At 21.8% G+C, this 27,068-nt stretch overlaps 9 protein-coding genes across 9 annotated transcripts; 6 read left to right on the forward strand and 3 right to left on the reverse strand.

The window, feature by feature from the left end:
- Positions 1 to 274: 274 nt before the first annotated feature.
- On the reverse strand, positions 275 to 2,050 carry PY17X_1013100 (uncharacterized protein; the record flags this gene model as incomplete). The annotated part of the gene is made up of 4 exons (XM_721079.2): positions 275 to 379; positions 498 to 1,475; positions 1,607 to 1,688; positions 1,851 to 2,050. 4 exons carry the CDS (start codon positions 2,048 to 2,050, stop codon positions 275 to 277), a joined length of 1,365 nt encoding a protein of 454 aa, XP_726172.2.
- A 1,622-nt stretch (positions 2,051 to 3,672) lies between these two features.
- Positions 3,673 to 6,933, forward strand: PY17X_1013200 (conserved Plasmodium protein, unknown function; the record flags this gene model as incomplete). Its single annotated transcript, XM_720602.3, has 1 exon — positions 3,673 to 6,933. One exon carries the CDS (start codon positions 3,673 to 3,675, stop codon positions 6,931 to 6,933), a length of 3,261 nt encoding a protein of 1,086 aa, XP_725695.3.
- Positions 6,934 to 7,487: 554 nt separating this feature from the next.
- PY17X_1013300 (HID1 domain-containing protein, putative) lies at positions 7,488 to 11,035 on the reverse strand (the record flags this gene model as incomplete). Its single annotated transcript, XM_022956210.1, has 4 exons — positions 7,488 to 7,718; positions 7,885 to 7,979; positions 8,066 to 10,399; positions 10,822 to 11,035. The coding sequence occupies 4 exons, from the start codon at positions 11,033 to 11,035 to the stop codon at positions 7,488 to 7,490; spliced, it is 2,874 nt and encodes a 957-aa protein (XP_022813284.1).
- Positions 11,036 to 11,738: 703 nt separating this feature from the next.
- On the forward strand, positions 11,739 to 12,129 carry PY17X_1013400 (uncharacterized protein; the record flags this gene model as incomplete). The annotated part of the gene is made up of 2 exons (XM_720605.2): positions 11,739 to 11,795; positions 12,019 to 12,129. 2 exons carry the CDS (start codon positions 11,739 to 11,741, stop codon positions 12,127 to 12,129), a joined length of 168 nt encoding a protein of 55 aa, XP_725698.2.
- Positions 12,130 to 13,386: 1,257 nt separating this feature from the next.
- Positions 13,387 to 14,149, forward strand: PY17X_1013500 (SF-assemblin, putative; the record flags this gene model as incomplete). The annotated part of the gene is made up of 2 exons (XM_720318.1): positions 13,387 to 13,986; positions 14,084 to 14,149. The coding sequence occupies 2 exons, from the start codon at positions 13,387 to 13,389 to the stop codon at positions 14,147 to 14,149; spliced, it is 666 nt and encodes a 221-aa protein (XP_725411.1).
- Positions 14,150 to 15,409: 1,260 nt separating this feature from the next.
- PY17X_1013600 (HP12 protein homolog, putative) lies at positions 15,410 to 17,344 on the forward strand (the record flags this gene model as incomplete). The annotated part of the gene is made up of 1 exon (XM_720319.1): positions 15,410 to 17,344. One exon carries the CDS (start codon positions 15,410 to 15,412, stop codon positions 17,342 to 17,344), a length of 1,935 nt encoding a protein of 644 aa, XP_725412.1.
- Positions 17,345 to 18,940: 1,596 nt separating this feature from the next.
- On the forward strand, positions 18,941 to 20,070 carry PY17X_1013700 (protein-L-isoaspartate(D-aspartate) O-methyltransferase, putative; the record flags this gene model as incomplete). The annotated part of the gene is made up of 3 exons (XM_022956211.1): positions 18,941 to 19,039; positions 19,246 to 19,399; positions 19,649 to 20,070. The coding sequence occupies 3 exons, from the start codon at positions 18,941 to 18,943 to the stop codon at positions 20,068 to 20,070; spliced, it is 675 nt and encodes a 224-aa protein (XP_022813285.1).
- A 1,159-nt stretch (positions 20,071 to 21,229) lies between these two features.
- PY17X_1013800 (conserved Plasmodium protein, unknown function) lies at positions 21,230 to 24,721 on the forward strand (the record flags this gene model as incomplete). Its single annotated transcript, XM_022956212.1, has 1 exon — positions 21,230 to 24,721. One exon carries the CDS (start codon positions 21,230 to 21,232, stop codon positions 24,719 to 24,721), a length of 3,492 nt encoding a protein of 1,163 aa, XP_022813286.1.
- A 56-nt stretch (positions 24,722 to 24,777) lies between these two features.
- Positions 24,778 to 26,395, reverse strand: PY17X_1013900 (uncharacterized protein; the record flags this gene model as incomplete). Its single annotated transcript, XM_720185.1, has 2 exons — positions 24,778 to 25,012; positions 25,122 to 26,395. The coding sequence occupies 2 exons, from the start codon at positions 26,393 to 26,395 to the stop codon at positions 24,778 to 24,780; spliced, it is 1,509 nt and encodes a 502-aa protein (XP_725278.1).
- Between the last annotated feature and the right edge of the window lie 673 nt (positions 26,396 to 27,068).

Consider the following 27,068-nt stretch of genomic DNA (forward strand, 5'->3'; position numbering starts at 1 on the left):
TTTATTTATATTGAATTTTATTTTTTTGATAAATATTAGTCCTTGCATATTATGTGCATTCATTTTTTTTTTTTTTTTGTGAAAACTTTTACTAAAAAAATGTTAAGGCATTTTAATGTCTAACAATTGGTATACAAAATATAAAATAAAAAAAAAAAAAACATTAACACAATTTAAATTAAAATACCACACATGTGTGTCTGTAGAAAGCTATATACAATATTAAGGGAAAAAAAAAAAATTACTAAATATACACTATTATTATTTCACAAACCTATTCAACTTCTGTATCCTCATGGCTATCTGACTCATCCTCATAGGCTTGTCGTGACGGTTGCCAAATGTGAAGAGAATTATCTTCGCTGATCGAAGAAATCATCTGTATTGTAAAAAAAAAAATAAAAAATAAAAAATAAAAAATAAAAAAAAAAAAAAATAAAATAATAAAATAGTAAAATAATATGAGTGGCGACACATTTGTGCACTATATTTTATACCATTGAATAAGATGAATTGAGGGAAAAATCTAATACATTCGAGGAGTGTCCACCGTGAATAAATATGAGTTCTGGTGGCCCGTCCTGGGATTCCTCATAAGTTTGTTCTATTCCGATTTTATTTGTATCAAAAAAATAAATATATTTATCGCTAGATGATGATGATAATATTCCTGGCTGATGCTTATCCCATTGCAATTTTATTATATTTTCTTTTTGAGAAATAATTCGATGTAATGATTTATTAGTATAACGAATATCCCATAAATCGATTTCTTTATTTGTACCCCCTGTTGCAAATAGATTATTATTGTGTGGATTAACATCAACTGAATTTAATGTATGACTTGTAACCTTTATTGAATTTATTGCATTTTTAATTCGAATATCATATATATGTAATTGGCCATCATCTGTTACTGTTAATATATTTTGACCACGCCAACAACAATCTTCCAATGGAATATTATTATTAAAAAATTTGATAACAGGATTTATTATTCCTTTAGAAGAATTATTATTAACATTATCTAGCGATGAATTTGTAACTGTATCAAGTTTTACACTAATATTATCTTTTGATATACTACTAGAATTTATATCCCATATACATAAATAAGAATCATCTGCACACGATGATATTAATTTTGTTTCTTTATCCCATTTTAATCCCCATCCTTCACCTGAATGAGCTTTTAAAGTATAATCAAAATTGCACACATTATTATTCTTTAATTCTGTTTCATCATATTCATAATCATTTAAATTTAAAATGTGTATATTTCCACTGGATGAAAAACATGCTATAATATCTGATTTTTCTGGATTATAACTTATTTTATTTATTTCACATTCATGATATATTTTTTTTTTTATCTTAAATTTATTATTTGTATCATTAGATGAATTATGTCTAAAATCACAAATTTTGTCATAATAAAAATTTGATTGAGATAACTCTTCGCTTGGTAAACTCACCTAACAAAGTGAAAAAAAAAAAAAAAAAAAAAAAAAAAAAAATAGCTATTTGGCTAGCCATTATAAAAAAAAAAAAAATATATTACATTGATACATATTTGTAATGTTACTCAATTTGAATTATGTATTACTTCTAAAACGAGTATGTAGTTATTTTTTTCAGTGCTATACGTTCCTAGTATTAAATCTTGAGAATAATAATCCTGGTTTCGTCTACGTGAAAAAAAAAGATGATGAAAGGAATAAAAATGAGAAAACAATCAAGTAGCCAATTCGATTACACATACGGGGCTACATGTATTTACATGCACACACACACACATAAATAAATATAGCTACATAGAAATATATTGCTGTACATGTTATATTTCATACTTATAAACGTTTGGCATCCATTCAACAAAGAGAGATGGCCATTCACAATTATATACCATAATTAAATTATAAAGCAAGATTGTGTTATACTGCCAATATTTTGAATTTTCTACATTGGCATTTATATAATTGGATTGTGATTCATCATTTTTATTATTTATATCATTAAAGTTGTTCATGTTATTACCCTGTTTTTTCATTTTAACTTAATATTGTACATAAACGTGTATATACTATTTTATTTTATGCACCCAATAACGGTATTTTATTCTGCATAGAAAACCATCGGCCTTCGATTTCATTCATGAAAACGTGCATATATTTATGTTATATATATTTAAGACTTTTTTTCACATTATAATTATATGAGAGTAATCAAAATTTGTTTTGGAAATCTAATTTTGGTGTCGAGTAATGTGTATACTATAGTAGTAGTAGTAGTAGTAGTATTACATTTTAACATGCTTAGTAATATTGCTAACAATTTAACAATAATTTAAAAATGGTAACACTTGAAATGGTAATATTTAAAATAATATTGTAAGGATATGAATTATTTTTTGTGCTTTTTTAAATATTTCCATACCCCAATAAAAAATAAAAACCTTAACAAATTACATTTAGAAAAATTTATTAAATAAGCTCCAAAGAAATAATTTTAAAATATAATTAGTTAAAAAAAATTATACAAATAACATGGGAAAAATATATACACACAAAAATATACGAACATGATATCATATACAAGATGAATGAAACGTTATTATATTTTTTTCAAAAAAAATTAAAAATATATCAAGTTGAAAAAAAGTAAAAATAACCACACCCACTATCTATTTTAATCATATATTAAAAAATTATTTACATACATTTTTAACTCGAAAAAATGAAAAAAAAAAAAAAAACGAATTAATAATTACTATTTTCCTTTTTTTATTTTTGGAATTGTAAGGAATGAGAAGAAGAATTTTAAAACACATTTCTTAAAACAATAAAATTATTTTTTTTTTTTTTTCTCTCTAAAATATTATTGTAATATCATTAAAATTAGTCATAGTTCTATTTTACCATGGTTTTCGAATTTATTAGTATTTTGTTTTTTCTGGAAATCTTTTCAATTATAACACCACTTAATAAGAGATCAAATTGTACAAATATATAACTACTTTATTTTTTTCAAATTTGTTTTGGACAAAAAAATTATAGCTTTATTGGTATATTCTAATGTAGTTAAAATAACACATAAAACTTATAAAGTGTATAGAATATTTTCTTAAAAAAAAAAAAAAAAAAAAAAAATACACACACATGTTATATCATACATAAAATAATTCATGTAGAATGCTTAATTAGAAAAAAAATAATAATATTCACATGTAAAAATTAATGATATATTTATATACATAAAAAGTATTAATATATGTCTATCAGTAGTTATTCTTCTCTCCTATTTTGCACACTGCAAAAATTGAGTTAAAAAATAAAATAATAAAATAATAAATAATAAATAATAAATAATAAAAAAATAAAATAATAAAAAAATAAAAATTCGAAAGTACGGCATGTACACATATCTTAAGTCCTCGCATAGCACAATAGCACAAATTTCTTGAAATGAAAAATTAATAATTTACATATATTTATTTTTTTTCCCTTTTTTAAAAAAAAGGAGAGTAAAAAAATAAAAGTAGAATACTTCACATGCACTATTGTCTATGGGAATGAACAAAATAATAAAATACGCATACGTGTTCATATCATTATAGTATATATGATTGGAAGTGTGGCAATTTTAAGCTCATGAAATATCTAATATTTAAAAATGATGAATGAAAACAAAAAGTTAGACATTATTCGGAATATGTTAAACACATTACTGGGATCCCCAGATTTTGAAATAAAAAATAAAAATGGCGAAACAAATAAAAATGGCGAAACAAATAAAAATGGCGAAATATATAAAAATGGTGAAATATATAAAAATGGCGAAACAAATAATATGCTAAAAAAAAAATATATAGATAAATCAAAAAAGGTTATATACTTTTATAGAAGTTATATGAATATATTAGAACAAAAAGAGTTAGAAAAATTTTCAAATTTGTATGATATAATATTAAATAATTCTTTTGATGATTCTGAAAAAAATAACATAGATACATATATGTATTGTAATATATTTCCTGTTTTAAAAAAAACTTTTGATTCATTCGTTTTATATATATCTAAATTAATAGAACACAAACATGATGACAGTTATAGCAATATAATTAAAAATCTGAATCCAATTTTGTTATTCTCTCAATATATTATACGTTTAAGTAATGATATTTATTCTGAATCGGATATCTTAGATAACGATAATCAATTTGATATTAAAATAGACAATAATTTATTAGAAAACCAAAATAGTATATTAATTAATAAGATAAATAATAATATAAATAATAATATAAATAATAATATGAATGATGATACTATTAGTGGAAATTATAATAATACAATTTTTTTTGAAAATTCAAATTCTAAAACAGAAGAAACACATTTTGAAAAAGAAATACAAAATTTTTATAGTAAATATGATATATTAGAATATAAAAATAAATTAAAAGAAAAAGAAGAAAAAAAAGAAATATTAAAAAATATTTATCGTAAAAAAAATTTATTATCTCAAGATGATATATCTTTATATAATGCATATTATGAAAAACATATAAAATTGAGAAAAAATAATTCTCAAAATTTATTTAAATTAACAGATGTAGAACAAGATAATAAGTTCGAAATTGATACACATCGTAATTCATTTACCATTTCGTTAGATATGAAAAACAGGAAAAGTGTTAATGCCCAATTTGAAAAAAAGACAACGGAATTGAAAAAAAAACAAAATAACGAAACAACAGAAATAGATTCTACAAATTTAAACAGTTTTAATGAAATAATAAATAAAATTGAAAAAAAAGAAAGTTGTGATTTTGAAAAAAAAATATACACATTACTTAATAAATGGATAAAAGAAGAAGATGGAAGAAGATTTATAATAAAACAAAAATCTAAAATAGAACCACTTTTTAATGAATTTAAAAAAATAAATCATACAATAACAGATAAAGATATTATACCTTTAATATTTTTTATAGATAAAAATTTATATTTAAATTATTCATTAGTTAATCAATATAATTATAATCGTTTTTATTATATTTTTCATTTATATTCATCTTTTTATTGTTCGGATACTAATAGCATAACATTTAATGAATTATGGAAATTTATAGTTTCTAATTTACCATTAAATAATTATTTATATAAAAATGATATTATAATAGGATTTAAAAAATTTGAAAAAAGAAAAAAAATCATGAAAAATTTCCATTTTGTTATATCTTTCATAAAAAATTTTTTAATACATTTTTTGATAGACATATTTTTATTTATCTCTAAAATTATAAAAAATGAAATTAATTCTGCAATTTTTTTTGATACTCTCCAAACAAATCACAATAAAATAAATTATTCTGACAATTTCTATCTCTACATAAATTCTTTATCTCGTTTTTACTCATCATCTAGTACCTCTTCTAAATTATCAAAAACAGATATGTCAATTACACAAACAATATTAGAAAATAATTTAAATATTAATCAAAATAAAATTTCAGCTGAAGAAAAAGACGAACCATCTATAAACCCCGATGCCAACAATTCGATGAGTAACCAAAATGAAAAAAAAAAAAATGAAAATAATGAAAAAAAAAATGAAAATGAAAATAATGATGATGATGATGAAAAAAGGAAAAACATATTAACACATTTATTGCTCCTTTTATGGGGTATTACCATTAAATTAAATATCCCATCTGACGATTTTATAATATCAGATAATATATCAACAGATGTAGATGGAGAAATAAATGAACAATTTTCTGAATCCTCAATTAGTAGCTTAAACAACGAAAAAAATTCTATAAACAAAAACCTAAAAAAATGTACATCTACAGAAGAATGTCAAGTAAAAGATACAGAATTTCAAAAAAGAATCAAAAATAAAAAAATGAGAAAAAGACAAAATAAATGCATAATAACGAATGGTCACACATACCAAAGTGATCATAACATCATATGCAAAAAAAATGGAAAAAAAAATGGAAAAAAACAAATTTCTTCTAAAATGGAAAAACGAAAAAGAGCCTTATCACTAAATTCGGAATATACAAAATGGAAAAAAAAAGACAGAATATGTAAAACAATTAAAGAACAAATTCAAAATAAAAATAAAATAAATATAGATACTTTAAAAGAAATAAAAACTAAAAAAAATGAAAAATATTCTCACTATTTATATCAAATACAAAAAAAATACAAAAAAAAACGTTATAATGAAAAAATAACAACATTAATACATTCCATTGTAAAATATATAAAACCAAAAACAAAAAATTATTACGATACTATTATTAATACAGTAAGCAAAGATATGGACCACGTTTTTATAAGCATATTTAACGAGGAAAATGAGGAAAACGAAAAAAATGAGGAAAACGAAAAAAATGAGGAAAACGAAAAAAATGAGGAAAACGAAAAAAATGAGGAAAACGAAAAAAATGAGGAAAACGAAAAAAATGAGGAAAACGAAAAAAATGAGGAAAACGAAAAAAATGAGGAAAACGAAAAAAATGAGGAAAATGAACCAAACGAACCAAACGAACCAAATGAACCAAACGAACCAAACGAACCAAATGAACCAAACGAACCAAACGAACCAAATGAACCAAATGAACCAAACGAACCAAATGAACCAAACGATGATGCCACATCTCCACCAACTCATTTGGTAGACATTTTAAAGGAAAAAAATAATATGCTATATATAAATAGTTTTGTACAAACTAATATTATAAAAAAAAAAAAATGTATAAATCCGATCCTTATTTTGTGTAACTTGAAATTATATAAAAAGAAATTCCTTAACAAATTTAATACGGACCATATTTATTTATTATTATATTTTGTCTATTATGTAAATAAAAGAATGAATGAAATTATTAATGAAGAATTTAAACCCTCGAGAGAAAACTAAGTTCATTTGTTGGGTAGCCAACAAAATTGAGAATGCAAAATGAGAATACAAAGGGAGAATACAAAATGAGAATACAAAGGGAGAATGCAAAATGAGGATACAAAGGGAGAATGCAAAGGGAGAATACAAAATGAGAATACAAAATGTATCAACGAGCAGAAAGAAACTCATTTCAATGGCCCCACCCTTCTTTTGTTCTAAAAATTTGTTATACTTTATTTCCAAAAATAAACGTATGCTAAAAATATATTAACCACAAACTAGATATTATTATTTTGTATATTTTCATTAATGTGTCCAAAACGACCTTACACATTTCGCATTTGTAAGGAAATATTTTCCTTTCTAAATTATATAATATAATATTATCCAAAATATGCATATATAAATGTTAGTATATTTGTTCCAAATTATTTACATAAAAAAAAATATTACGATTTTCGTAAATACATAAAAAAAAGTATATGAACTGTTTTATTTTTAAACATATCAATAATGCAGATGCGCATTATTTTTGATAATATATACATATAATATAACTGATCAGTTTCTAATTAAAATATAAACTTAATTCCATTATTTATAAAAATATTTTGTTTATAAAAATGGAAAAATAATAAAAAATATATATAATTTGTAACCCATTTAGACAGGAAAATATTTTTTTCATATTTTCTTATGATAAACGGTATTTTCTCATTTTTTATTATTGAGCATTCGGTTTTTATTAAATTTACAACTTCATTATGATCCAATATTTCCTTTTTGTCGCACTCTTCTTCAATCTGAACAAAAAAAAATAAAAAAATAAAACAACAAAAAAAAATAACAAAAAAAATTGCACACAAAAAAACAACAAAAAAAAAATTGCACACAAAAAAATGCGAAAAAATATGAACAATTAAGGTAAAAATGACGAAAAATCGAAAAAATAACGAAAAAAATTCTTACCATACTAGCCAAATCGTAAATTATGGCGTTAACGAAATGAAGAGGAAGTTTATTTTTCCAATTGGATAGCCAACTTTCGGTGGGCACCCAATAATCTAATGAATAAGCGAAAAAAAAATAAATAGTGAAATTATGAATAGCAATAATAATCTCAGTACACACAGTTTAAGGCAAAACATACCTTTGTCTAAATTTGGAGTAGAAATAAAACAATCTTTTAGGGAAACATCCAAATTATTAATGGAAATAAAAACATCTCTATTTTTTATAATGGTATAAACAAGATTATAATTATCACTTAAATTGTGAGATAAAATATTATTGATAAAATCCAGCAAAAGAAATAATGCATAATGATGATGTTGTGAAGATAATATCCATTCTTTTTTTAATATTTTTTTCAAAATATTAATTATACATTCACAGGAATATATACTCATTGATTTTATATAAACACTTATATTTGTAAGTATAATAATAGACATATCTATAATTCGTTCAAACTTTAAAAAATATATATTATCATTAATTAACAAACATAAAGCATATATTAAAAAATCAACATATGTTTCAAATTGGTACACATTTTTTATAAGGGAATTTATTTTTATTTTTTGGTTATATTTTTGATTTAAATTTTTACACACAATTGAACTTGATGATAATTTTAATATTATAAATAAGCATATATATATTAACCCATCAATTTTACGAATATTAAATTCATCACATTTTTTTGATATATTAAATTTTTCATTGTTATAAAAATTTTTTTCATTATTTAAGTTTTCAGCTTTTACATCATTTCCATTATTATTAAAACTTCGACTACCTCCATTTAGTGGTTCATTTTTTTTTATATCAGAAAATAGCTGCATTTCTTTCTTTCTTTTATTATTAAAACATATTAATATATATAATATATAAAATAAAAACACACTACTATTATGATTTTTCACATAATTTACAAGTAACTTATTATTATCCATAAGATTCCAAAATAAGCATAAATAATTATTTATATAAAATATATCTTCTTCATAATTTTCAAAGTATAATTTATAACTTATTAGCATATTTAAAACACCTTTATAAATATATTTTATTGAATTTAGTTCCAAATTTCGTAACATAACTAAAAATATATTTCTTGTTTGTAAATATTTTATTTTTTTACTATTTTTTATATACTCATAATAATCATTATCATCATTATTTACACTATTATTTTTATCTCCACTTATTGATAAATAATTCCTCTTTATTTTTAAAGCTCGTTTTATATTACAAATAGCTTCTTTACCTTTATATTTTTTACTACTATTTTCTTCAGAAGAGTCATACGATTCTTCAGAAGAGTAGCTGCATATAATTGAATCAAAATGAGAGTAACTCTTTAATTGGCTAGCGCTAGCTTGGTCAGAATTTTTACCAGTGTCTTCTCTATTTTTCGCTACCTCTCCATTTATTGCTTCCCTTTTGGGCTTACTAGCAACTTTTTTGACCGAAAAAAAATAGTCTAAGGCGCTACTTATATAATGTACTTTTTTATTATTTTGTAAAACAAATGGATTAAAATTGATTAATATATTTAAAATATGAATACATAAATTATAAAATTCTAGATATGTATCATTATAAAAATAAAAACTGAAATAATTAAATTCATTATCATAAATTACACTTAATAATGAAATAAAAAAATTGGAACTAAAATATATATCCCCACTAGTAAAAAGATATAAATACATATTTTTTTCTTCTAAATAATTATTATTATTATTATACATATATGAACTTAAAAGTATTAATAAACACTTTAATATATTTATTCTATTATTAATTAAATTTAGATCAATACTGTTATTATATTTTATATTATCTTTTTCATTATCATTTCTATCATTAACTTGACAATATTCAACACATTTTATATCGTTTGTAAATATGTACTTATTATTATCATTACCCAATGTATTATTTTTATTTGACCATCCCTCAGTTTTATTCATTTCGTCATTATCGTCATCATTTTGAGTTTGTTTATTTTCAGAAAATTCCTTATTTTTATTTTCATCATTTAATTTATTATTTATATTATATTCATTTATCGAATTTGTAAAAATTGTATTTTTATTATTAGTTGTAATAATATTTGAAGTTTCAACATTGTCTTCATATGTTACTAATTTGACTAGCCAAAGTTTATATATATCAATAGTATTTTTGGCTAGTACAATATTATTTCTATGTTCATAATTATTTTGACCATTCTTATTTCTACTATTAATACTTATATTTTCAGTAAAAAGTATTATTAATAAAAAATTAAAAATATGTAATATCAAAATATTGTTACAAACATAATTTGTACATACTAATTTTTCGAAATTATTTTCTTTCCACATTAAATTAAATATTTCTTTTTTTTTATAATTATATTGAATTACAGGAAAAATACATAAACATATTTTTATACACACATTACAATCATTAATATATTTATCATCTTCTCCTATAAATCGAAAAATAATCAAATTTTTACATAAAAAAAAAATTTATATAAATTAGCTAACATCATTAATACATAGATAAAATTATGTTACCACCAAGTATGCAAAAAATATATTCATTTTAAAGCTACATATGTATCCTTTTCTTTTGTAATAAAATGTAGACCCTCGCTCGAGAACGCACATCACTACGAGCACATCACTACGAGCACATCACTACGAGGATATCACTACGAGGATATCACTACGAGGATATCACTACGAGGATATCACTACGAGTATATCACTACGAGCACATCACTACGAGCACATCACTACGAGCACATCACTACGAGGATATCACTACGAGCACATCACTACGAGCACATCACTACATGCTCATGTACATGTGCATTTTTGTGGATGAATGGCGTTTGGTCTTAACCTGTCAAAACTCTTTCCAGGGTTGTTATTAAAAATTTAAAAAATAAAGTCACATTTTCTACATTATCGATAATATGGTTAACAAAATAAAAATCACATTGTTTGAGACAATTATCGGAATATAATAGTTCTGAATAAAAATCTGTTTCATAAAAATTCTTTGGATTCGATTTATCAAAAATTGTGTAAATGTGTTTTGCATTACTTTGCCCCATAACTCATGTTTATTTCTTAGTAACGGTGAAATGAAAAAAAACAAAATAATCAGAAAAAATAAAAACGTTTATCAAGGCATAATATAAATAAAATTATAATTTTACTACTTATTTTATTATACTACTTATTTTATTTTACTACTTATTTTATTTTACCAATCTATATATTTTTTAAGGAAAAAGTGCCAAAAAAAATATATCCATAATAAATAAATCGTCCTTATAATAATAATACAAAATGGAAGTATATGTGAAGAAAAAAAAAAAAAAAAAAAAAAAAAAATTCCAATTATGTAAGAAAATATAAATAATAATTTTTTTAAAATAAGCCAATTAATTTTTGTAAACTAATATGCAATAATATAAATTATTTGGATAAACATTCCTCGTATTTTTTCTGTTAATTTAAATTTCAACTACCAAAAAATGTTGAAAAATTTTGAAAATTTTGAAAATGTTGAAAATGTTGAAAATTTTGAAAAATATTGAAAATTTTGAAAAATATTGAAAATTAAAAAAATATAAAAAGCTTCCACCAATTTTAACAAAAACATATCATTTAGTTAAATGAAAAATAGAAAAGTACGATTTATGTATTTTCCTTTTTTTACCTTAATAAATAATTCATAAAGTTTCAAAATTATCAAGTTTCAAAATTATCAAGCTTCAAAATTATCAAGCTTCAAAAATAATCTCAATCAAAATGTATACGCTAAGATATTATCTAGATGAAAATGGGAAAAGGGTTTATACTATCAAGGTATAGAAAAAAAAAAAAAAAAAAAAAAAAAAAAATATATATAAATATAATATATATTTATGTAATATAATTGTATGTTTTCACTTTATATATTGTTCATAGCTACATTGAATTATAAATGTTTATCATAAATATGTATAGTAACCTTTTGTAATCTAATTTATTTCATCCTATCTCTTTCCCTCATTATACTATAACATTATTTTACTTTTCATTTATTTAGCATATTGTCAATGGAAATGTAACATTTTCAGCCCATCCTTGTCGATTTTCCCCCGATGATAAATTTTCATCACAACGAATAGCCATTAAAAAACGATTTAATTTATTGTAATTTTTTTTTTTTTTTTTTTTTATAATTGTATATTAGATATATAATATAAAATATACAGAAGAGATATAAATTTTTTATTTCTACCATATTATATCCTAAATTATGGACAAAAAAAATCAGCTTATTATTGTATATAATTAAATATGTAAAAATAATTTAAATTATAATTTTAACTTTATTTTTTTGATAATATATGACGAAGAAACATTGTTATATCTTTGAAAATGTTAAATGTGTTTATAAATTTAGTTACATAATTGTTTTTGTTATTTTGAGACTATAAAAAAAGACCAATAATATATATACATATATTTTTAAATTTAACCATATATGAATTAAAAGTGTGTGTATTTTTTTTTTTTAATATAAACTTGGCCTTTTTCTACATACATGAACCATTATATATCTTTAAAACCCAAATAAATGTAAAACACTTTTAAAACTTATAGTTTTTATTTTTTTTAATTGCACAAATTTAACAAATTGTGTTGGATATAGACAATATGTAATTATAAAACTGTATATTGATCAAATAAAAGATCAAAAATAAGGAAAGTAATTTCATCATGCAGTTTGTTTCATCGTACAGTTTATTTCATCGTACAGTTTGTTTCATCATACGTTTTAATTACCAAAATGAGGGTTTGAAAATCGAAACGCATTCCAATATCACCACTAAAAAAAGAGGAAATAAAGAGGCAACAAAATGTACCAAATGAAGATTGCATGCCATCGTGTATGCTAACATTTTTTTCTTCTTAAAATGTGTGTTGTAAAAAAATGTAATTAAATATATATACCCAATTTAAAGGAAAAATAAATAAGTAGCAATTTTTGGGAAATTCTTTAACTTAACAAAAGGTACATAAAAATGTATTTTTTTTTTTTTTTTTTTTAATAATTATAAATAAATGTATGCCATATTTTAAGTCAAAATAAATTAGCATACATTTGTGCAATAAGGATGCAACGAATCCACTACTCCGTCTTTTTTTTTATTATATTTTTTTATTATATTTTTTTTTTTTTTTTTTGCAATCTCGAAAAATATATGTCTATCAATTTAGTTATATATATACATTATATATGATCGATTTATTTTTTAAATCAAAAAATAAATATATTCCCAACTTTGCATACGTACGTACGTACATGTTTAAGTAAATTATTACACATGAAAGACAGTGATATTTTCGAAAAAAAAAAAAAAAAAAAAAAATATAAATTTATATATTTGAAATTTTTGAAAATAAAAAAATGGAAGGAGATAATTTTTATCAAGATATAAAATATGATATTCTAAGAATTGAAAGAAATATAAATACAGAGGTTAAAAAAAGAATAGAAGAAAATAAAAATATACAACAATTAATTGAAAGAAGTGCTAATGATATGATAAATAATGTATTAAATAAAATAACAACAAAAATAGAAAATATATCTTTAGATCTAGATAAAATTATTAAAAAATGTGAAGAATTAGAAAAAGGTGCAGGACAAATAAAAGTTGATTTACCAACAAAAATACAAACTGAGCTAATAAGCTTAAAAAGAGAAATTTCTGATTTTCATATTGTTATAAATAAATATGTACATAATAAAAAAAAAAGAGATAATATATTATTTGGTAAAATTGAAAATATTGATGCATATATAAATAGTAAAATACAAAGTGAAATATCTTTTAAACATGAAGATTTATTAATTCTTAAAAATGAAAGTGAAAAATTGTTAAATTATGATTTGGATGAAGATATTAATTTTAAAAATTTATTTATTGATGAAATTGAAGAAATAAAAGATGCTCTTAATTTGACCATAAAAGAGCGAGAGAAATCGGATGATGATATTATACAGGTAAAGCTAAACATGTTTGGAATTCCTCTGTCATTTTATCACATTTTTATCACATTTTATCACATTTTTATTACGAACCTTTTTGCTTTTTTTCAAGGCAATGAACAAATACACAAGCGTGTTGCAAAAGGCGTTGCAGTCGGTCATTGCGCGAAGCAGCTAATTTGGGAAAAAAAAAAAAAAAAAAAAAAAAAAAAAAAAAAAAAAAAAAAAAAACAAAAAAAAAAAAAAAAAAATAAAAAAAAATAAAAAAAAAACACACAAATTTACAATACATACAATGCATACAATGCAATACTAGGACGCCCCTACATATAATTAGCTTTTACAACATTTCATTTTTATTCAAATGTAGAAAAGATTCCTTTTCACCATCATCCTTACGCATGCATAAGTTGCTTATATTTTTTATCGTTCATTTTTATCGTTAATTTTTATCGTTAATTTTTATCGTTCATTTTTATCGTTCATTTTTATCGTTCATTTTTTGTCGCTTATTTTACAATGGTTAAAAGCAAAAGTTGAGATATTAATTATTTGATAACTAGCTTTTGTGGCCATTCCCGATTTGTATCCTTTTTTATTTCCATCTTTCATAAATTATATATGCACTTATATTTTTTTAACATTAATTAAAAGTTTGTTATTTATATTTTTAGCTATTTTTTCACTTACTATTGTAAAATAAATGTGACAAAAAAAGGTACAAAAATAATTATTCGAATGGTGAAAATTTCGCACAATAGTAAATCCAAAATATGTCCTCGTTTATAATTTGTTAAATTAATTTACGTCTATAATTATTTATTTTTTGGTTATCAAGATATGTGGAAATTCACATATTTTTTCCCACTTTTTTTTTCATATTTTTTTCCATTTTTTTTCATTTTTTTCCCACTTTTTTTTCCACTTTTTTTTCATATATTTTTTCATAATTTTCCCACTTTTTTTCCCACTTTTTTTCCATTGTTTTGTTAAAGAACAAACAATATATTTGCAGTTTGTATAGTAAAAAAACCAAAGCATAATAATATGTACACAAAAAATAAAGTATATTGCCAAGTATGCATTTTCACATTTTATCATATACATATATATACATATGCATACATATATACATGATGTATAATACCCAATTTTGCCGCAAAAATTAAGTACAGTTTAGGGGGAAGAATAATTTATTTTCCACAAAAAAATAACTAAAAATATGCACACATTATATAATATACGTTCTCATTTGCTCATTCATTTGTATCAGTTTTGTTCATTCATTTGTATCAATTTTTTTCCAAAATTTTTCCGAAATTTTCCAACCTTTCCAACCTTTCCAACCTTTCCAACCTTTCCAACCTTTCCAACCTTTTCCAACCTTTCCAACCTTTCCAACCTTTTCCAACCTTTTCGATCATTTTCCCCAAACTAAATGACGATCTGTTCAGGATGCGGAATAACCACGGGTGCTAATATATGCTGCCCTGTTTGCTTAAAACATAATAAAGAAGTATTTTATTGTTCTCAAGAATGTTTTGAAAAAAGTTATAATGGTCATAAAAATATTCACTATTTTATAAAACTTACAAATAACGATGATATACATAAAAAAAATATATCCGATAATAATGAGAATCCAATTAGTAGTAATAAACCCAATGTGTCTGTAATAATTTTAGACGAAGATATTGAAAATGATAAGTTAAATGGAAATACAAAAATAAATAATAATTTTTTAAAAAAAGAAAAATTTGATAGTAGTACTATGGATGGTGAAGGAATAGACACAATAATTGAAGATCTTAACAATGAAATGTTAAACATAGAAAATATTGGAAAAAAAAATGATATACATATTTTTCAAGAGAATAAAAATAATGAAAATAAACAATTTTTTTCAAAAGAAACAAATTTAAATAATATACAAAATGATGGAAATAATATAGAATATAATCAAATTACAAAAAATATAATTTTTGAAAATTATCAAAGAAAAAAAAATTATCATAAATATAATAATGTTAAAAATTATTATTTATTTAATGATAGTACAACAGATAATAAATTTAAAGAAGATGATGAAAATGAAAATATTAATAAAACAAAATTTAGTAAACACTTTTTTAAAAATAATAAAATATCATCTTATATAAACACTATTACAGATTATATATGTTCATATAAATATAATATTATATTACCATATTATCAAGATATACAAAATAAAGATGATAAAATAAATATAAAAAATAATAATCAAATAAAAACAAAATTAACTAATAAACAAATTATACAACTTAAAAAACAATTCAAAAATAAAAATATATTTAAAATTATAATGTTATTTATTATTATTTCTATTATCGTTATTTTATCTACTTGTCTATTTTCATATATATTAGAAATATCTCAAAAAAAATTTTTAATAAATTCTGAAAATAGTTTAAATCAAAAAAATAATATTAATAAAGATTCTGGAATAGCTGATTTGAAATCATATATAGCTGCATTTGAAGATTTACGAAAAGAAATTTATGAAATGAAAGAAGTTTTATATGCTCACAATATACAAATAAATAAAAATTTTCACATTAACAATTCATATAGTTTATTTGATAATTTTAGTAAAATAAAACCAACTGATCAAATTCCACACAATAAAAGAATACCAGATAAATTAAATAGTTTAACATCACATTCTTTTTATGGTAATAATAACAATAATTCTAAAACAATTTTTGAAAATGAAATATCAAATTTACAGAATCTTATTCACGAACCAATACCTTTAGTACAACACCAATATGAAGTTAATACTATTAACGAATTAAAACATACAAACAATTATAAAACAAATGTAGATAATATTTATGAAAAAGATGATTTAATAATACCCGAAAAATTACAATCACTTAATGCACCATATATACAAAATGTCGGAAATATTGAAGAAACAGATCAAGCACAAAATTACACACACACTATTCATCTCGAAAAAAAAAATGAACAAAATATTCCAGATAAAGAATTTATAAAAAAAAATGAATATTCTAGCCAAATTGATGATATAAATGAAAATATACAAAATAAACCTAATAATTTATTAACAAATCAGAATATTAATACAGAATATGAACAAGCTAGCGAAATAAGACCAATTATAAATGAAGAAAACACAACTACAAAAAATGAAATTACACAAGATAATACCTATGTTAATGAAAATGAAAATATAATACATAATCATGATATAAAAGAAAAGCATAAAAAAAATTCATTTCAAATAGATGAGAACGAAAACCGTGAAAATAGCGATAGGAAAAATAATATTAATAAACCAAACAAAAAAAAGCAAAATACGATTTAAAAGGCGATCGCCAAAATTGGCGAAGAAAAAAATCTACATTCAAATCGCTACATTAAAAAAATCTACATTCAAATCGCTACATTAAAAAAATCTACATCCAATCGCATGAACAAGTCATGTAAATTTAATTTTTTTAAATAAATATAAGATTATTCGATTGCCCTAATAAAACGTGTAAACACGTTAAATTTGAAAATATGCATACGTCTGTGCAAAATGAGAGTCTACTAATAAATATAAAAGTTGACCATAAAAACGCACAATTATATATACATATATCTTAATAAATATTAAATAACTACAGCAACTGCATTTTTATATATAGACAAAAATCTGTGGCTATTTTACAAGCGTAACAAGCATGCACATGTAATAATATTTTTATTTTTTATATGTATTATAAATCTAGACATATACATATATTTTTATTGATTATTTATGAAATGAGTTTCAAAAATATGATATATATATATATCCTACTTTTTTGCATAAATACATTTTAACTTCTTTATAAATATTATCCTTAATATTTCAACCAATGATAAAATAAAATTAGTGTATTTATTATCTGATATTTTACTTGTTTCGTTATTTTTTCATGTACTTTGTGGATACATATTTATTTTACTACACTCTTGTAACCACCTCTTATGTATTCGCATTATTGTAACCACCTCTTATGTATTCGCATTATTGTAACCACTTCTTATATATTCGCATTATTATAACCACTTCTTATATATTCGCATTATTATTTATTTTTTTTTTAAACGCAAACTCTTCAAATTATAAAAAGGTTTTATCACCATTATCATGTATAAAATAAATTGCTTTGTTTTGACTACATGTAGATATCTTAATTCTAGCATTTATTATTTATTATTTATTTAAATGTGTAATAAGAAAAATTCAATATTTTTATTTTCACAATTTTTATATATAATAATTGGAAAAATAATAAATCCAATATAAATTTTTTATTTTTTGATGTACTATTTATAAATAAATTTAAACAAATATTTTATTTTTTTATTAAGACAAAATATGGGTACTTAAAATTGGATTGCTAACAAGCTTATGTATTATTACTAGGAATATTTTATTTCATTTTTATTTCATTTTTATTTCATTTTTATTTCATTTTTGGCAATTTTTTGCCATTTTTTTTGTACACATATTACGTTTTTTACTTTTCACATTTTGTAGAAAATCTCCATGCTCTTTTATCTATACTTAATAAAAATGTACTTAAAAAAATAATTAACATTGTACAAAAAAAAAAAAAAAAAAAAAAGAAAAAAAAGAAAAAAAAAGAAAAAAAAAGAAAAAAAAAGAAAAAAAAAATACAATATGTTTTATTCAGTTTTAAAACTTCTAATATATATCAAATATAAATTTTAAGATTATACAAAAATTATTAGTTAAATCAAAAGCATCAAATTTTATATTTTGTAAACACACTAATAAAGCTAATCTGTATATATTTATAAATTCCCTGAAAAAATATAGTATACAAATAGAATATACAAATAAATACACAAATAAATACACAAATAGAATATACAAGATATCACACACACACACATCTCAAATAGTATGTATGCTCTAGTAGAAAATAACCATATCGATTTAATTAATAATTTAAAAAGAAGAGGAATAATTGATGATGATGAAGTATATGATACTATGTTACAGGTTTGTTGGATGATAAAATAAATATAATTATGGTTATTTTTAATATAAAAAAAAACAAATTTAACTATTTAATTAATTTTATTAAAAAATATACATGTTGTATTATTAAATAAACGTGTAAATTTGTTATCGTTTTAAGAATTATACTAAAAATTATATATATTAATATCTTTTACATACACATATATTGAAACTACTTTTCTTAGGTAGATCGAGGTAGATATATAAAAGAAAATCCATATGTCGATACTCCTATTTACATTAGTCATGGTGTAACTATATCATCTCCACACATGCATGCTTTATCCTTAAAACGGCTTATGAATGTGTTAAAACCGGGTTCAAGGGCAATTGATGTTGGTAAGTTTTGGAAAAAAAAAAAAAAAATAAATAAAAAAATAAAAAAATAAAAAAATAAAAAAAAAATTGAGAACAAATTGAGAACAAATTGAGAAAAAAATTGCGAAAACAGAGACAAATGCGATGTCACATTTGTGGACAACACCATTTACCATTCTCGTGAGTGGTCATCTGTATATGTGTGCATATAATGAGTGGTTATTTATTTTTTTCCACATTTTTACTCTCCACTTTTTATGACCAAAATAGGTTCGGGGTCAGGATATCTTACAGTATGTATGGCAATACGAACAAACGTTTTAAAAAATAAAAATTCTTTTGTTATTGGAATAGAAAGAGTAAAAGAGTTAGTAGATTTTTCAATTGGAAATATAAAAAAAGATAAACCAGAATTATTAAATATAGAAAATTTTAAAATTATACATAAAAATATATATCAAGTAAATGAAGAAGAACAAAAAGAATTAGGTTTTTTTGATGCGATTCATGTTGGTGCATCTGCTAGTGAACTTCCTGATATATTAATAAAATTATTAGCAGAAAATGGAAAACTTATAATACCTTTAGAAGAAGGTCCAACACAAGTTTTATATGAAATTACAAAAAAAAATGGAAAAATCATTAAAGATCGATTATTTGAAGTTTGTTTCGTTACTTTAAAAAAAAATTAACGAAATAATTTAACCATTTAGATAGATCAACATATGTAACCATATTTGCATAATAAGAACTGGAAGGGAAAGGGGTATCAATTTATATAAGCCATATAAAAATTTTAGAACAAAAATATAAAAAAAATATATATGAGATGAATTTTAAGAGATTTCCGATCATCATTCCTTTTTCGTTGCCCACTTCTTTAAAATAATTTTTTACAATAAAAGCTACATTGGAATATTTCCGATTTTTTCTTATGCCAATCTTTCATTTATCACCATTTTCATCATTTTCACCATTTTCATCATCTTCATCATTTTCATCATCTTCATCATTTTCATCATCTTCATCATCTTCATCATTTTCATCATCTTCATCATTTTCATCATCTTCATCATCTTCATCATTTTCATTGTAAACAATATAATATATCTGATTATTGCTTATTTATTTGCTCTTTTTTTGTACATTTTTAACCAAACACATGCACTCATAAAAAAAGTGCATACAATATATAACCGGGATTCTATATTGTACCAAATATACAAATTCGGGAAAAACAAAATAAATAAAAAATTTTATATAATTAAAACTGTTGACAAAATATCAATATTTATACACACGCGTATGTATGCATGTATGTATATCTGCTTATTTTGGATGATCATTGTTAATAATTTTATAATTTAGTTTAAATGCTTTTGAAAAATTTTTAAAACGTAAAATGAATATTTATTTGCTTTTAAAACGAGGCCACAAAATGTAAGAAATGTAATAAAATAAAATATAAGAAATGTAAGAAATGTAATAAAATAAAATATAATAAAATGTAAGAAGATATAATAAAATATAACAAAATATAACAAAATATACATTTTTGCACTTTTTTTAGTTTGAAAAATAATGGAAAAATAAAATAGAGATGACTTACAGAGGCCTGTTTAAATATTTATATAATTGACTAAATTAATGGTGAAAAAAAAAAAAATAAAAATAAAAAAATAAATAAATGAAATAATCATAATGAGTGTAGAAACTAAATGATATATTACTATACTCGAAATTGATAAATAAAAAAAGGAAACATTTTTGTGTTAATTACAAAATAGTAATAAATGTGGAATGTTAATAATCGTACCAAACTATAGAAAATTTTGAAAAAAAAGGGGAAAAATGGGGGGGGAAAAAACAAAAAAAAGACATATCGAAGAAGAAGATGATGAAAAAGATGAAAAAGATGAAAAAGATGAAAAAGATGAAAAAGATGAAAAAGATGAAAAAGATGAAAAAGATGAAAAAGATGAAAAAGATGAAGATAATAATAGCGAATTAAACGATATCGATGAGGAATTATTTGGAAAAGATGAACTAACAATTTTACAAAATAAACAAAATTTAAGTGATGATTTGAGTGAAAATGAATCAGAAAACTTACAATGTAATAGTTTTCTTGGATTTAATGAACAAGATTATATTTGTTTAGAAGAAAATGAAACAAATTCCAACGAAACTGAAATAAATAGTAACCATAGTTGTAGTTCTGATGTAAAAATTGTTCAAACTTGTGTTAATGTGGAAAAAAAAAAAAACATGAAAAATGAAAAATATAAAGAGAACAAAATTGAAAACGAATTAATAAACTATAAAGAATTAAAAAAAAAAAATATAGAAAAAAAAATTGAAGGAAACAAATTAATCGTATTTTTATTATGTTGGTTAGGAAATATCTATTTTTTAAATAATTTGTGTAACAATAAATTGATACAAGCAATGATTTATTCAGTATATGTAAATTATAAAAGTGGAAATAATGATAATAATAATGATAACGTATTATATAAAGATCCAGTATATTTATTTTTATTCATAAAAAATAATTTCAAATTGGTTTTAGATGATACATATTGGGTAGCCACTGATAGTATAATTAAAAAATATATTCGAGGCTCATATATATTTCGATTAATTAGAGCTATAAATAGAAAAAGAGGTAATAATATTTTGATAAATTTATTGTTTATTTCTTTATGTAGATATTTAAATATTCCGAGTCGTATTTGTATTACATTACCAGATATGAATTCCGAATATATAGACAAAAAACGTGAAAATGAAATTGTAAAAATATATATAAATAATTATAATTCCGATATTAATAAAAACAATTTTTTTAACAATTATTTTATCTCTCAAATTAATAATGATGATAGTATTGATACTCCAAATCTTTCTGACCAAGATGTCGTTTTTGTTCGAGAAAATGTTTGCACACTCGGTCAAAATGGAGGAAACGGTTCAGGAAAAGATGCAGTAAAATGCGGAGTAAAATGCGGAGGAAAAAATGTACCGTTTCAAATATTTTCAGAATGCTATTCAACCAGCTTTAATAAATGGATTTCTTTCTTCTTTTGTTATAACATATATTATTTTAATTTTTATAATTTTTCAAAAAATTTCAGTTTTAATAAAAATGAAACAAAGCTCTTTCACATTTTATTGCCATTACCTCAAAACCCAGAGGAAATTAGAACCTTAAAAAAAATCAAAAAAATAAAATCTATTTCTGAATTTTCGAAATCTTTATTTATAAATCATCGAAAAAATTCAGATAAAGAAGATACAGATCAAACTCAAGATAGTGATATTGAATATAACGAAAAAAATAATCATAATTCAAATATAAACCAAACAAACGATCAAGTTATAATAATAAGTGAAACATCGGAAGATGAAGTGGAAAAAAGTCCAAATATTTCCAAAAAAAAGAACGAAAAAAAGAACGAAAAAAAGAACGGAAAAGAGAACGAAAAAAATGCTAATCACGAATACAAGAGTGGATGTGGCCCTGATAATATTCACGAATTAAAAATGTTAAACATGTTAAACATGTTAAACAAAAGAAAGGGTAACAGTTATGGCGGATTTAAAATATTATGTAATAATTACAAAGGAAATATGTATATAGAACACAAAAATAAAATTTTTATAATTCGAAATGTTGACAAAAATAGTGATAATGTTATAAAACCACAAAATATATTAATGGTAATACACATAAAAAATGGGGATACATTTTCTGAAAAAAAAAAAAAAAAAAAATTCCAAAAAAAACAAAATTGTGAATTATTCAATTTTGAAATAGAAGAAGAAAATAAAGAGATAATAAATTCATTTTCAAATATAGGTAGTCCAGAAAATATAAAAAAAAAAAATATAAATAATTTAGTAAATAATATTAATGAATTAAAACATGAAAATAACAAAATAAAAAATATATCTAATTTTATAAATCCTATAAAAAATAAATCTATATGTTTATATAATGAATTTATTTATGATCAATATGAAAAGTTAGTATATAAACAAAATCTTAATAATAAATATATAAAAGTGTTAATAAATACACATATGTGTAAATATTTTAACAATTTAGATAATTATAATTTATATATTTCTATAAATAAATATGGAATATTAAAAGATATTACAGTAAGACATAAATTAAAAATAGTTAATAATATATCTACAAATAATTCTGAAATTTCCAAAAAAAAAATATATTTGAATAAAAATATAATTAAAGGAAATAGATTATCTTCATTAATAAGAAATACATTTAGAAGTGTTTCATATAAAATGAATAAAACAAAAAAATATAATGAATTTGAAAAAATTTTAGATATAAACGATGATAAATATTTATATAATTTATATGTAAAAAATATGATACCAAAAGAAAAATCACATTTTATAAAATCAGATTATTACATTCTAAAATCAATGTTAAAAAAAAATCAAATTATATATCCAAATATTCCTGTTGGTTTATTTGGTGGTGAAAATGTTTATTTAAAAGAACATTTATATAATTTAAAAAAAAGAGAATTCATAGAAAATAAAATTTATTATATTAGTGATACTGAACAACCTTTAAAATTCGATTATGATTCTTTTACGAAATCTAAGATCCCTCTTTATGCTGATTTTCAAAAAAAGTTGAGAAGCCCAAGTTCGTGCACTCCTCAGAATGCCATTAAAAGTTTCGATAAAAATGGGGGGCAAAATGGGGGGCAAGATGTGGGGCAAAATTTGGGGCAAAATTTGGACAAAAATTTGGACAAAAATGTGAATCAAAATTTGGGGCAAGATGTGGACAAAAATATGGGCCAATTTGATTACATTTATAGCAAACAAGAAAAGATTCAAAAATTGAAAAATAAACTGCTTGCACATTTAAAACCTAATAATATAATTGAACTAAATAATGATGATATATGTGTGTATAATATTCAACTTAAATATATATTTAAAAATATTAAAGATAAGATTCCTTGTAAAATAATATATAATAATAATCCATATTTTTATAGTAAATATTTAAAAAATAATAATAAAACAAACCCCAAAATATTAGCTGATAAAATTGTTATAAAAAAAAAGGACTTGGAATTATTTAAAAATTTATATTTAACACAAAAACAAAAACAAGATGCATTTATAATTGATCAAAAATCTAAACAAATAAAAAATATGTGGAAAGTTCTTTTCAAAAGTATATTATATGAACGAGAAAATTTACAAATTAATCAACAGAGAAAAAGAGCAAAGAAAATATACAACATCCCACATTTCAACCCTGATGTAGATCTCTATTTTCAAAATTAAATATACCATTATATGAATAAATAAACTATCAAAATATGTAATTATATAAATATTATTTAATTTAGAATATTTTGAAATAGAGACAATGTTATACTTATTGCTTCTTCTGTTCTTATTGTTCTTGAGGTTTGTTTTGGGCAAGTATTTATAAAATAGTCAAATTTTTTTAATATTTTATTCAAAACTTTTATTCGCTTTTTTCCAGTATACATTTTATTTTTTTTCATTTCTCGCTCTCTGATAAACAAGTCTTCCACTCCGTCTCGGTTTCCAAACACAATCAGGATGGACCTGGAAAATGGGGAAAATGGGAAAAATGGGAAAAATGTGGAAAATGCAAAAAATGTGGAAAATGTAAAAAATCGAAACAATGTGCATCTTTTCCATTTTTGCTTTTTACTTGGCACTTTTAATTTGCGTTTTAAGATCCTGAATAGGATCGCCTCTTTCGGATGTTCCAATAATACAATCTACTTGTATATCAAACACATCTGTAAGATTTTTTAAAATATGTATAGTATATCCCCAATAAATATTATACAATTTTGGCATTGATGGATGTATAACTTTTCCTATAAATAAATTTTTTGTGTTTTTATTTTTAAAATTATTAAAAGCATATGAATCAAATAAAATAGTAACTCTAGTTCCAATATTTATATTATAAATATTTTCTACCAAAACATTTGAAAACAAACCAACATCAACAATTATACTATTTGAATTTTTTTTTATAACAACTCCTTCTCTAAATGGAAGCCATTCATCACTTCTTAAATGATGAGGTGCATCTACTGGACTCATAATTCCAGAATGCTTTAAAAAATTTGTAATAGGAAATAAATGTTTTCGTAAATATTGTGGCGTTTCTAAATATTGTAGATTAAAATGTAAATATTTGCATAAATAAGAATATTCAAATTTTTTATTATTTTTATTATTTTTATTATTTTCATTTTTTTCATTATTTTCTCTACTTGAACAAGAAAAATGTTCTTTATTTGTTTTCTGAGAAATTGTATTTTTTATTTCATTTCGTTCATTACAATTTATTTCAAATCCATCATCATATATATATATTTTAGAAATTGAAAAAATTGTAAATATTCTAGCTAAATAACTTGATAAATATGATTTTATAACATCATTTTTATTGTTTATAATTGTTGCTGGTATTGCTACTGAAACGTCTACACTTAAATCTCTACTAATATTTGGTATTCGTTTTTGTATGAATTCTTTAATTTCTTCATTTATCTTTATTTTTTTTTCATTTACACTACTATTGTTACTTTCGTTATTTTTATTATTCTCATTTTTTATTTTTCTCTCTTTTTCTTGACCATTTTCACCTTTTTTTTCTGACTGGTCAGGTAATTCTTCCCAAGCATTATTAACATGATCATTGTTTTCTTCCTGACCATTCCCACTTTTTTTTTCTGACTGGTCAGGTAATTCTTCCCAAGCATTATTAACATGATCATTATTTTCTTCCTGACCATTCCCACCTTTTTCTTCTGACTGGTCAGGTAATTCTTCACAAATGTTATTAACATGGTCATTATTTTCTTCTTGACCATTTCGTTCGCTTCCAACTTTTTCCTTTTCTATCTTCCTTTTTTTTTTTTGCTCCTTATTAATGAGCTTCTTTACATCATTTTTGTTGCCACTCATTATTAATAATAACCTCGCGAGTTCTCTCTTTTTTTTTTTTTTTACTTTTTTATCAAACGAGTAATATATTTTTTGTAGGCATTTCTTCGACAAGGAATAAGGATAAAATAAATTGTGTTATTATTATTTTTCTTTTATTATATATATACATACATATATGACATTCAACCAAATAAGATAATTTACTTTCTGAATTTTGCTTGCCTAACAAAGCCAATATACTTAAAAATGCATATAAATATGTTATTATTTTTTTTCATATTTTTTTCATATTTTTTCCATATTTTGTTCATATTTTTTTCATATTTTGTTCATATTTTTTCCATATTTTGTTCATATTTTTTCCATATTTTGTTCATATTTTTTTTGCATATTTTTTATTATATTTCCAAACTTGAAGACTGCATATATTAGGTAAGTGCAAAAAAAAATAGCTATACAAGGCAATGTTGTTAGATTAATTTTTTTGATAACAAAAGAAATGTGTCTTAAATTTCTATACATAATATAGACTGTTAAATTTTTCCTAATTTTATCAAAATTCTATAAATGCATACAGCAATTGATATATTAATTTTTTAACATTATTTATTTTTCTCCATCTTAATTTACCATAGCCTCCCCATCATTATTTTTTACAATTCCTATTTTTTTCATATTATATCGTTCATTT

Source organism: Plasmodium yoelii (assembly GCF_900002385.2).
Source record: "Plasmodium yoelii strain 17X genome assembly, chromosome: 10".
In the NCBI taxonomy this organism is placed as follows: Eukaryota; Apicomplexa; class Aconoidasida; order Haemosporida; family Plasmodiidae; genus Plasmodium; species Plasmodium yoelii.